Source organism: Sebastes umbrosus, chromosome 18, assembly GCF_015220745.1.
Source record: "Sebastes umbrosus isolate fSebUmb1 chromosome 18, fSebUmb1.pri, whole genome shotgun sequence".
In the NCBI taxonomy this organism is placed as follows: domain Eukaryota; kingdom Metazoa; phylum Chordata; class Actinopteri; order Perciformes; family Sebastidae; genus Sebastes; species Sebastes umbrosus.
In genome coordinates, this window is record NC_051286.1 from 12763535 (window position 1) to 12776140 (window position 12606).

At 42.3% G+C, this 12606-nt stretch overlaps 2 protein-coding genes and 1 long non-coding RNA gene across 9 annotated transcripts in view; 2 read left to right on the forward strand and 1 right to left on the reverse strand.

Moving 5' to 3' along the window:
- Nucleotides 1-8759, forward strand: part of sash1a (SAM and SH3 domain containing 1a) — a 187723-nt gene extending 178964 nt beyond the window's left edge. For all 6 annotated transcript variants that reach the window (XM_037750709.1, XM_037750710.1, XM_037750712.1 and 3 more), the window contains 3 exons: nt 1380-2404; nt 4863-4994; nt 5442-8759. In XM_037750709.1, the coding sequence (XP_037606637.1) occupies nt 1380-2404; nt 4863-4994; nt 5442-5702 (1418 nt within the window). In that variant the 3' untranslated portion in view covers nt 5703-8759. The remainder of the gene's footprint in view (nt 1-1379; nt 2405-4862; nt 4995-5441) is intronic.
- On the reverse strand, nt 8470-11981 carry LOC119476978. The gene is made up of 3 exons (XR_005204141.1): nt 11852-11981; nt 11287-11378; nt 8470-10906 (listed from the first exon to the last, which is right to left on the reverse strand). It is a non-coding gene; the product is annotated as an uncharacterized LOC119476978 (long non-coding RNA).
- The window catches only part of usta (uronyl 2-sulfotransferase a), a 61181-nt gene continuing 60342 nt past the window's right edge, over nt 11768-12606 (forward strand). The window contains exon 1 of one of the 2 annotated variants that reach the window (XM_037750717.1): nt 11768-12424. In XM_037750717.1, coding sequence (XP_037606645.1) covers nt 12154-12424 — 271 coding nt within the window. In that variant the 5' untranslated portion in view covers nt 11768-12153. The remainder of the gene's footprint in view (nt 12425-12606) is intronic. The other variant, XM_037750718.1, reaches the window with a different exon arrangement.

Consider the following 12606-nt stretch of genomic DNA (forward strand, 5'->3'; position numbering starts at 1 on the left):
GGGGAAAAAGTCACTGTAGAGCCCTGAACATTACTCTTTTAATCAAACGACCTTCCTTTAACAGACATTCAGGTTTTCCTGTAACTATATGTAATAATTCTTCCTCACGTCATCAAATGATTTCTGAAATCTATCAACTTTCACTCATCTTCACATGCATAAATAATGTGGTGATGTGTTGGTCAGTTAAGGCAGGTAATGACGATAGTCAGTGATAAAAAAATAAAAAAAATAATAATGATTCACAGCTTTAGGTGTGATTTATTTGAAAACGGCTTATTATTTTATTTGTTTTATATTATTTTATTGTAATAGTTTATTTATTTTATTTTGTATTTGTATTTATTCATTTTATTGTATTATTATTACTCATTTTGATATAAACAATTAATTGATTTTATAAATATTTTTCAGTTTGGTCAAGTTTATTACAGTCTATATACTGTTATTATATTTCAGTGTATAAAACACATCATACTAGTTTTTAACTCACAACTGAAATTGGCAAATGTCACTTATTTATTAAATAGCCACACATTCTCAGCTTATGTTGCATTTTTGACCTCATTCTGCTCCAATTTCACGTCTGAAAATTAACATGGTAATTAAAGTAAATATAGTATTTATTGGAGCTGTCCAGTAATTTCATTTATTATAACCCATTCTACCTAATTGGCCATAGCAAACACCAATATGCTTAACTTTTTTTTTTTTTTTTTACATTTCTGGGAACCGTTAAGATATTTTACGACATTTCCATCTATTGAACTTCTTTCTGTCATCTCGCCGTTTAAACTCTTTGGCAAGCCTCACTACGTGGCACCCATCCATTTCATCCATCCACTTTGCTCTGTAAGCCAGAGGATAGATGGTAAGTAGCTTCAGCCTTTTGTTCCAAAGTTTCTGAACTATCACGTCCAGATATCTTTATTTGGGATCGCTGCTATCACGACAACAAATCAGCCAGTTCGGTCATGAGTCAAAGAGCTTATCTTAACGCAGTGGCACTCCACCCTTTCTTTATAAACATTACTGATTGTGGTTTACAGACAATAAGCATGTAATGCTTATATGAGTGGGGTTTTCTTTTTCCAAATGACTTGGCTCTGTTAAAATATAATTGGCGTTGTGAACATGTTTTCCAGTGCTGCAGAAATACATGATCCATCATAAACAAGGAAACTAGTGTGGATGAAAAGCAGTAAAATACAGTAATGTTGAGTCATATACAGTTTTTTTAATATGGATCTGATTTAGCAAGCTGAAGAATGACGTATTCTCTATTTGCAGTTTCACAAAAGAGGGAAAAACGTTGGCTCACTTTGGTGAAAGTGTCTTAATGCCATTACTAAGAGAGGATGCATGTTTTCATTTTGCAGGAAAGAGCAGAAAGGCTTCCCGCTCCAGTCGTTCCTCAGCAGGCCTCCAGTCTCCCGACTACCCCACGCTGCCCATGACCCTCTCCACAGAGGCTCTGCAGCAGAACAGCAAGAACCAGCGCACAAAGTTCACAAAAAGCTTCTTCATCAAACCCTCCCTGAAGGGTTTCAGCCTGCTGGGGCTGCGGAAAGCCCAAAGACGGTCCCCCATCCCGGCCAGCCGTAGCTGCGAGGACCTGGACGGACCGCCGCAGCCCACTGGACCCTGGAAACGCTCCCACTCTCTGGGAGATCTGCACTGGGAGCAGAACTTTGAGCAGAAGGATCTGGGTGTGGAGCTTAAACTCACCCAGGAAGGACCCAAATCAGGCGACACGAGCCCCACTAAGGTCTGTAGAGAGGAGGGTTCACCAGCTCGGAACAGGACTCCAACAGTGAGCCCGAAAGGAAGGGCCGACAGACCACCGGTGCCCTCCCAGCTGCCTCTCCGCCCGCCTTGTCCCACGGCCCAGTCCACCAACCCTCCAGAGCTCCTCTCCAGTCCTACTCCAAGTCCCCCTGATTCAAGTGGGGAGAGGGTGATCCGGACTCACCCCAAAAAGCCTCCAGTCCCTCCTCCTGTTCCTGCCAAGAAGTCTAGGGAGAGGCTCGCCAACGGCCTGCGTCACGCCCCTCTCTCCCTGCCTTCCTCGCCGTCACCCACTCCCTCCCCTACTCACTCCCTCACCCGTTCTCACCCCAGCAGCCCCATAATCCGCAGCCCCAGCTACGGCGCCCCGGCTCTGCCCGCCAAGACCCCGAGCACCCCCGCCAGCCCCTGCGCCACCTCATCCGCCTCGTCCATAGGCGAGGAGTCAGGCACTCCGCCAGCAGTGCAGCCTCCGTGGTTCTCAGATCTGGGTTGCAAGGTGGCTGTTGCTAGGAAGGTTTCCCACGCCAAGATGAGTCCGGACCTGCTCACCCTCCTGGAACAACGGCTGGAGGCCGAGGGCATCGATCTGACGGAGGAGCCCTACTCTGACAAGGTTAGAAAAATAGCATTAATCTAAACATTAGACAAGAAAAATCACCTCACAATTTAAATTACAAAAACGTTTGGCATGACTTTTGGTTGTGTTGCAAAGAGGACCTACTATGCTTATTCTCAGGTGCAAACTTGTATTTTGGGTTTCTACTAGAATATGTTTACTTGTTTTAATGTTAAAAAAACGCATAATTTTTCTACCTCTTTTCATCCACTGTCTGAAAACGCTCTGTTTGAGCGCCTGTCCCGCCTTCCTGAAAAGCCCAGTCTGCTCTGTTTGGTCAGCTGGTCCACTGTTGTGATTGGTCAACTGAACCAGACTCTTTGGACTCCGCTCCAGCTCTGTTCTACCTAGCTTTGTTTGAGGGTGTGCCAAACTAGCCGTTATGCAAATATGTTACTTAGTGACATCACCACGTTACGGAAGAAAAGGCGGGACCTCGAGCAAGGCGTTTCAGGAGCAGTGTTTCTGTGGAGAGGGGGAAAGTAACTCCGTTTGGCGTGGGCTTTGGGCTTTGTAACTTTGCAGACCTTTTACATCCACAAAAAAATATATAATACACTAAAGGAAAGGGAAAAAGCACAAAAGCATAATAGGTCCCCTTTAAAATAAACATACATGCACCATGAGGAGAGGGATTCTATTTAAAAACCACATCAACACATAACAAAATCACATGAAGTCATGTTTCTGTGGTTAATGTGAAAATGGGGCTCCGAGACACCTCTGGGCTATACTTGTCTGGCGTCAGGCTCCGTTAGTTTAGCATCGTAACATGCCTTACTTAACTCAGTCTCAATTTGACTGCTGCTCTGATCCGAAATAACTCGGTCCAACAACAGCCACGGCTTACTTTGGAGCTTGTTTAGTTTAAAAATAGACTAATAGAGTCTAAAGTTTGTGTGTTTCTTTTTGTTCGCACATGCCTTTTTGTATGTAATTTGCGAGCGAGGGTGTGTGTGTATTCACGATAATAAGTTCGCTGCCTGGAGCAGAGGGTAATACTGTGGACTGAGTCTCACTATGATGCGGTTCAGGCTGTTAAGTTTATGGGCTGAATCTTACTGAAGGCAGACGGGGTTGTAAAACCCTCTGCCACCCGCCAGACCCCAGGCTGGGCCCCTTTAACACGGTGGAGCCCCCGACTCTGGCAGGAAAACAACAAACACGAAGAGGCAATCGAGAGATGAGGTGAGAATCAGTGCGTTAGACCACAGCACAGCACCGCACGGATTCCTGTTAGTCAGAAGTGGGTTGGCAGGGACGTGAGAGGCACTCTGCTGCTGTAGTAGGAACATGTATAGTAGGGTGTGAGCCTGCACATAAATGCAGTCACTGGTGTCAGAGGTCACGCAGGTTAAACATGTTGAAAAGGTTTTAAATCTGATTCCTATTTGCTAATTAAACTGCAATTATTTTAAGATAGTGGACTTTTTGGCTATTTGGTATCAGATATCAGTACTTTTTGAGTACAAACAGTATTTAAAGTAGCTTGGTTTGAATCTTTTTTTCATTACTCCTGTTTAAGATATTTGCTGATATAAAGTAGGACTCAGAAAAAACATGTTTTTATTCCGAAAACTAAGCATTCAAGTACCATTGTGGTACAGGTACCGATTCTCAGATATGATATTGGCACGGATATTAGGAAATTTCAACCGATATTCAGCCCTAGGCATGATAATAGAGGATAAAATCAAATTATTGTACGTCTTGAAACTTGCCTAAAGGCATCCTGCCCGGTCTAATCCAGGCATGCAAAGGTTAGGTAGGTTTGTATGACCGACCTGCTTTCCATCCGTGTCTCCGGAGAGATCCGTTCCTCCATCCACCCACCCTTTGATCCTCAAAAAGACCTCCGGTCTAGTTTGGCCAACCAAAACCAGGCGGTGCTGGAAACCTGCCATCACTGCAGGTGTCTACACAAAGAGAGAGAGAGAACAAAAAAACTAAAAAGTTCAAAAAGTTCAGCAGAGCTTTCTGCCTGTTTTCATCCCTCACATAGTCACTGCTCATGAAAATCCTGTATCTTCCTCTCTTTCCTCTTCTCTCATACTAATACTTTTCTTTTCCCAACTAAATGATAATAGCAGAAATGGACATACAACATATAATCTAGCTGTACTTTCAGTGTCAGTGAAAATGAGTTTAATTATAATGTCTTATGCTCATTACCATTGCCAGAAAACAAGCAATTTGACGCCATTAGCCTGCTTCATTCATTCATAAACAACCAGATCTCTGTCTTCATAATGACCATAATAGGTCAAAATGATGCTTTATGTCAGCTCACTTCATGTTGCCTCTCACTGGTTGTCTATCCACTGCTTTCTGATGCTTAAATATGTCTGACATGATGTCCTCTTCTTTGAAAACATAGATTTATGTGGTATATATGTATTCTTTTTTCAATATAGCCATGTCTTAACGTCTCTCTCTCTTCCCGTCTCTCCTCCAGCATGGCCGGTGTGGCATCCCCCAGCCGCTGGTGCAGCGTTACTCCGAGGACTTGGAGCAGAACGTCAAGGACGTGGCCTCCACCATGGACCAGCTCCGAGTCAGAGAGCTCCGTAAACAACACCGCATGGCTGTAAGGCAACAGCACTGATTGTCCAGAAAGCTTCATATCAGTAGAGACAATGATGAAGCCATTTGTTTTGGAGTTATAGAGATAGATAAAGTTAGGCTTTCCTCGAAAGTAACAATGCAGGCTGGAAAATAGGCCAGTTGTGAGACAATAATTTCCCTGTACCCTCGTCTGGCAACATGATAGAGGAGCTGTGATTATTATGCTTGCTTAAATACCTCACAAGCTGGGTGAATGTGGAGATATACTTTTAAAAGGGAATTGTCAATGTATTATTGATGTAAGTAGGTTAAAACTGGCTTAAGCTTTAATAAAGTCTATAACTTTACGTGATTTGGCAAAAAAAAAAAACTGAAAGATTGAAAACATCTGTTTTTTTTCACCACTAATCTCTCTGTTTATTCAGTAATAGCTGTAACTAATGCCTTCTCACCCCATTGTGTCTCTCAGATTCCTTCTGGAGGTTTGACAGAGATGTGCCGGAAGCCTCTTCCCTCAGGTAACATCAGAACGGTCTCCGACTGGCTCACCTCCATCGGCCTGCCCATGTACGCCGCATCCCTGGCGGCGGCGGGAGTCGACACGCTGAGTCGCATGGCCTCGTTAACGGAGAGCGCCGCGTGGGAAGCCGGGGTGCGGGATGAAAGGCACGTCCGCCGACTGGTCAGCGAGGCCCGACTGGTCGGCTCGCACAGAGAGGTGCAGTCCTAACCGCGCTGCTGGTGGAGTCGTATGAAATAACAGGTATCAACTCACTGGTCAGCACCATCTCATTTAAACACGGTCAGTAGGCGGCCAGAGACAAATAGGCCACGGGACTTGGCGATCACACGGGTGACCACAGCACTTCCTGTCTCGCATGTGTCAAAAGACTCACAGTGAAGCCACCCTGCTCTCTGATTTTCTCTCTTTATCACTCTCTTTTCGCAAATGTTTACGGCATGGAGGAGTTTCTCCCAGCAGCCAAGACAAGATATCAGATGCCTTTTTATAAAAATAAAGACTGTCGACTCACTCGGTGGGATGGCTTTCATTCTGAAGACACCCCCAAAGTCTTAAAAATAAAGACTCGGATCTGCCTTGAAGGAAGATAGCACACTCTTTTGTAGGATGGATGTTTTTTTTAAATACAGAAAGGACGGTTTGCTTCCTGCATATTTCATAAGTGCTTCATTTTCATCTTTCGCGGCAAGGCGACATTATCTGAGGGTCTCTTTAAGGAAGTAGCTCGGCCAAAGTGATTTACTCCTCATTCAGCGTTTCATTCCCACTAATAGGTTCCTAATGACGATGGACTTTTAATCGACTAAATACACACACCAAACTATGGTGGTTTTTTGAGATGGCTTATTTTGTATCATGTTTCTGTATTATAGCATATCTTCATTTTAAAATGATTTATATGTCAGAATTTGTGTTTGCCTTTTTGAATGTCGCAGCCTTATTTGGAGGCCAGCTCTCAGTCATTTCTAAGCTGAAACAGCTGATGTCACACCTTTATATTTCACATTATATTTCACTGCAGATCTCGGATGAGCCGATATGAATACAAGTCTTACAGGAAGCTCTGTTTTACTCCGGTAATCACAATCAGCTTTCACAGCAACAAAACATTCCCCCGTGTGTCCAAGCACGTTTTAAGTTGCCTTACCATTTACGAATGTTCATCACATAGAACATCTGTATAGTATTATTGACTATACCACAAGGATGAACTGTGCTAAAGCCTTTTTGTTCTGAATGTGTCTGAGAAATCATTTTGAAAAACAAACCGGATCATTTGAGCCGTGCACATGGACCACAGAACAGGCCTCTGATGGATTGCAGCTTCTGTACTTGTGAAGCTCCGAAGATAAAAACCACAAAACCACAGGCACGACACGGACGTCATCCCGTGTTTAACATCCATGTTTGACACATGTGGGACGAGGAACATGTTCCAAAGACGCAGCTGACATCTGGGCTGTCTACACTTTGGTTACAGTTTGTTTGAGGAATTTGATTTATAGCTGAATAATAAGCTGTTTGGGACTTTTTTTAAACACATTATACTGTAGCTATAGAATCAACGCCGGTCTGAAATTCTTAATTTCTCAAAACACGCTGAGGTTACATGGTAAGGACAGATATATCAGGTGAAAAGCTGACCTCTAAGGTCGGCATACACGATGACACTAAATAGGGAATGGGAATCACAGAGCATTCTGGGCCGCGCCGACATTTTTGGAGGTTAGCGTACGGAGCAACTCCGTTAGCGTACGGAGATAGACTGTCACCGGTCTATTCATCTGTCAATCGTTCATCATCAGAAATGTATAAAGTACGTGCAAAAGACAAATATGTAAATCTTTGGAGGCCGATGTCCAATTTACAAACGGGTAGGTATATGACGATCCAATCATCTGGACAAAGATAAGCTAGTTAATGTTATGCTAACGGAATACTAACAAAATGTTGGCTAATACTGCATACTGAATCTACCGGTATCTTGCAAAATGAAACCCATAACGTTAGCCTACTTTTGTGTCTGACTGTATGCTATATATACTGCAATTCGGCTTTTGAAGCTTATTCACTGTGCAGTGTTTTGTGTTGTCTTTTGACACTTGAAGTAAACCGCCAGCGGATGGCACTCTTTAACCTTTTATCCTCCAGAAATGCCGACTTGCTGTCGGTGACGTCAAATTCCCATTCCCCATAGAAAATCAGGGAAACGCTGCGTCGGGTCAGCCTGTTAGAAAAACTTTGTCGTGTCTAGAAGGTAACCCGTGAGATGGTTAAGGTTAGGATAGGTCGTTGGGAAGAGTTTTTGCAGATTTCAGATCAGATTTTGCGGGTTACCTTCTCGACACGACCAAAACTTTGGGCTAAAAACAACCAGAAACTCTCATCGTCATTTTGCTCTACATGAAACGGAGCTAACATTTGTGTTTTTTTCTCTCTTATTTCTAACAGTAAAGTTCTATCTTTCTCAGTCAGAACTGAACTGAAGACTTATCCCATGGAGTTCATATTTAAAAAATTTGTGTTATTGCTAAAATTAGAGGATGTTTTTTTTTTTGCAGTGGGAACTTGATAGGTAGATGTTTGATGCCTTTTTTCTCTTCAATCAAAAGTGGTGCTCTGAGAAAGCGAGGGTGGGGGTCATCATTTAAAAAAAAAGTAAAAGACCCAAGAAGTGTTTTGTAAAGAATGAAAATACTGACACTGTAAATGCACTTTAGAGGGTAAATCTAGCTGTTTTATAGGCGGAATTGGCTCCATTTTGTTCACAGGTCCATGAATGGACATTCGTTGTCAGGTATTGTAAAGGGTTTCAGTGGGTGACGCTGGTATTTTATTTTAGTATTGAGTTCCCAATGCCAACTTTGATAACCATTCAACCTGTTCCAGTTACTCACTTCCAGTTTGCAGTCTTAGAAAAAATTAATTCTTAATTACATATATGAAATGCTTAGCAGGAGTTGCACATTCTGTATATGTAATTGATATTTAAATAACTTATTTTTGCTTTTTTTTTTTTTTTCCACATCAACTGTAATTAGCTGTACTATATGAATAGCAATACCTTCCTGCATAATGCATATTGCTTTAGCCAGTGAGGAACTACAGTATGTATTGTAAGATATGTGTACAAATTATTATTTTATTTGGTTTTCATCTACCTAATGATTGTCCATACAGATTTGCTTGTGTATTGAAAACAACAAAAGTAAATGTCCATAACTATTTGTCATTCTGAAATATAATAAAAACTGTTTCTTGCCATACGCTGGCGCCCCGAGTCTCACTATGCACACACACTATACACACACACACGGTAATGGAAAGACGTGGGCATGGCCTACTGGCTCTTTTCATCAATGTGGTTAACTGTGACTCTGGCCTGTTGATAACTTTCTTTAATAACATTTTTTAAATTGAAAATGAAAAAGTGTGGATGGGGCGACAAAAGGAATAATACCACCAGACTTAATTTGATTAAAACCTGTCTGTCAAACATGTTATTATTTTATTCTTAGAGGTTCATTCATTTTCTACAGTTTGGTCAAAAGGAACAACAGAAGACAACTCTATGACCTTACTCGGTTGCGCTACATCACTACTGTATCTCTCAATAACAACTCCTGTACTTCTTATACTGTCAAAGGTTCAGTTGGTGGTTGGAGCTCTGAAAACAAGGAGCTTAAAAACATTGTCTTACCGTGTCTGGCGTCATTTAAAAAACTACACACATCTGATCAGAGTTCGACTGCCTGTCTGGCTCTTGTTGCGGTGCAGCTGTTTTCCAGTCTTATTCATGCCAAGAAGCCCCAAATAGGTACGCACCAGACCATCGACCCCCATTACATCAACTGTTGTCCCAAAAGACTGTTTTTTACTTGCATAACTTCTATCCGAGACAGTTGTTTAGCATTCTTCTGAGAAATCGACACAACTTGAACAATAATTTCCTTCAGGAAGAATGAGAACAAAACCTGTCCAGTGTGTCTTCCTTGGCTACTTGCTATAGTACCTTTTAAGAAAGATCGAGCCGCTGTGCAATAATTGTCCTTCACACCGCTGAGTAATGAGCAGTTAGCTTCCAGTTCACGACTCCGTCTTCCACAGATACAATTGCTCATCCAATTTAAAGCGTCTCCGGAGGAAAAGACGAGACCTTTATTGCAATGAAGACCGTCTGGCTCGTGTTTCTCACCATTTATTCTGAACCACATTCCTCTGCAGTGTTTATTCACAGCTGTATTTTGTGTCTGTATGTGGGGAGAATCTGCAACGATTTGTTTTCAATGAATCCAACAATCAGTTTTGATTTTTCCTTTATATGACAGGATCATATCATACTTCATCATGACCGAGGATGTGAGAGTGAGAATAGATATTCTGATACCAAAGACTCCTCACCAGTAAACTAATGTCATATTTTTATTGATCAGTTGGATGCAATCTCCTCACCTCACCGAAACCGCCAGATCCTACACACTGGACCTTTAAGTAGCTCCTCTGAAAGTTTGTGAAGTCTGACTCGTAAAGTTTACTTTAGTGTTGGACGGTAAATCCAACTATCTGAATTTGTAGCTCCCTGGGTTACTCCCTATTGATTCTCATTGGTAGGGTAAACTCAATTAAGTGGCCTCTTAGTCTTAAGTGCAATGGGCCTTTTTGTTTAAATGTGCAATGTCAGAATGAGGTTAATTTCTCTCTGTCTCCTACCGTTTTCCCAATAATTTTATTTACTCTAACATGACTTTAGTAGTGTACACAAAACCTTGAGTGATCACAGGTGGGTGGAAACACTGTTTACTGAATGTGTGTGAGATTTTACAGAGGAGGTTCAGTTGGATCGAGCTAAAACTTGTATGACACATCTGGGTGCATCTTGGATTTTGTTCCTCCAGGTACTCCACTTTTCTTCCACAGTCCAAAGAAAAGGTAACACACCACCAGAAGTGATTTGGTTTAAATCCCACGGCCAGTAGCTCTGATTAGACTAAACCTGATTTACAGCGGCGACCTCACTGACATCCATATACTGCTGTGCTGCAGGGAAGATTGGGCTATAAACCCATAATGCATTCACACTTGTTTTGCGTAGCTTGCAAAATACAGCACTGCGTTATTCACAATGCATCTACCTGTGGAAAAGGCCATGCCAATGCGCCCCTCAACAGTGCTATTATTGTGCTCTTCTTTATTGCCTTTTGTCTTTTGAGCCAAATTGTTTCTCACAGCCGTTGTTGCTCCCTCGACTCCTGTAGCTGTCACCAGTGAAAGTACACCAGCACCCTCTCGGTGAGGCAGTTAGTATGTTGAATGACTGTTGTCGCCTTCCTAAGTGCAGGTGTAGTCTAATGGTGGGTTCTGGTCCCACTGTGGGAAGATATATGGCTCAGTGTAAAGCCCCTACGGCTGGCCTTAGGGAATAGAGAGAGATTAACACACACACACACACACACACACACACACACACACCCATACATACATAAGAAGTGAGCTGATACACATCTCACACATTAAACATCTTCTTTCATCTTAAAGTAGTGATAACAGCAGCCTGTTCCATTTTATGATTAATAACCACTTTACACAGGGAATCGGTCACTGTGATGTTTCTATTAAGGATGAAGGTTTTGTCTTCAATGTCATTTGATATCTCAAAATCATTAATAAACTACAATAGACCTTTTTTTTAATCAGCATATTGTTAAAGCTTTGGTTAAAGGATAAAGTCACCACTCTGAAATTAAGAAAAATGTAAATCCACAGCTAAAGCGTTAAAACTCTCTCCACAGACCTCCTTGTCAGTCTCTCCAGGCTGCTACTATATCCTCCTGGGAACCAAGTACAAAGAGAGTCTTCCAATTCCTTTTTTGTGTGATTTCCTTCCTATTTAGGGTTAAAAGAAAATCTTACAATTTAGGCTTTTTCAACTTTCTTTTTTATTTTACAGCATTTCCATTGTAGTGGACTACAGGACTATTTCAGTGTGAAAAGACCTAAAAGAAATGAACAGATTATGGCCGTAGAGTGATATTAAACCAAGAATACATTCAACTTGATTAAAAAAAAACAACACATGCCATATCAGCCCATGATGTCCTCTTTACAATACACCAGGGGTTGATATAGAGTAAGTCAAAAGAGTAAAAGGATATGCATGTGGACAAAATGTCCACTACAGAGGACACATGTCAATGGGCTGGGTCTCAGGAGGATAAATCAAACTCTTTTCAATCACATGAATGCCCACCAAACTACTTTATCTCTCTCCTCTAAACACTGGGTGGAGCTGTTTTACGCACTGCAAAAACAATCCAACCCAAAAAAAATCCTGCATGGAAGTTTCTCCCCTCTTTTACCACGTTCAGTAATCTGACACCCAGAAGACTCCAGAGGCAGAAGGATGGACCCTTAAACTCTGCTGGAAGGACGGAAGGAAGGAGCACTCATCCAAACGAAGAGGAACCGAGCAGAAGTGAAACGTTGCCTGTGCGTAAAAAAAGAAAATCCAGTCCGTGGCTGCGGCAGCTGGAGGACGGAGAGCTGGGTAGCTGCGCGTCTCCAAAAACCAAAAAAGCACTCTTAATGCTCTCAAAGAAGCGACAACTTTCACTTTCCACATGCGGATGGGTGACTTTCCACGGCGCTTTGTGAGGAGGAGATGATGAAGAATTTCAACAGCAGCAGTCCCCTTCTTCACAGCAGCAACAACCACCAGCACAACCAGACTACCAACAACCACGTTAGAGACAGAAACAACAGAAAGTACAGCAGCTTCCTCTCTGCTGCTGCTGCTGTGCCTGCTCTCAGATTCTCCTTGCGGGGTTATGGTTTCTGCATGGCGACGCTGTTCCTCTTCTGTTTCGGCTCCCTTTTTTACCAGCTGAACGGAGGACCACCGAAGATCCTGCTGGACATCCGACAGTATCTCGGTAAGAACTTTTTTTTACCTTTTTTTACCTCTCTGCTTGGCTGGCTGAAGAAGCGCGTCATCATCACCAAAAAGAGATTCTAGAATGTTGAGCGTCATCACCAAAAAGAGATTCTAGAATGTTGAATATAGAAGTTGCACAGCTCGTCTAGACGTTCTGTTTTGACTTAAACGTGGAAAAAA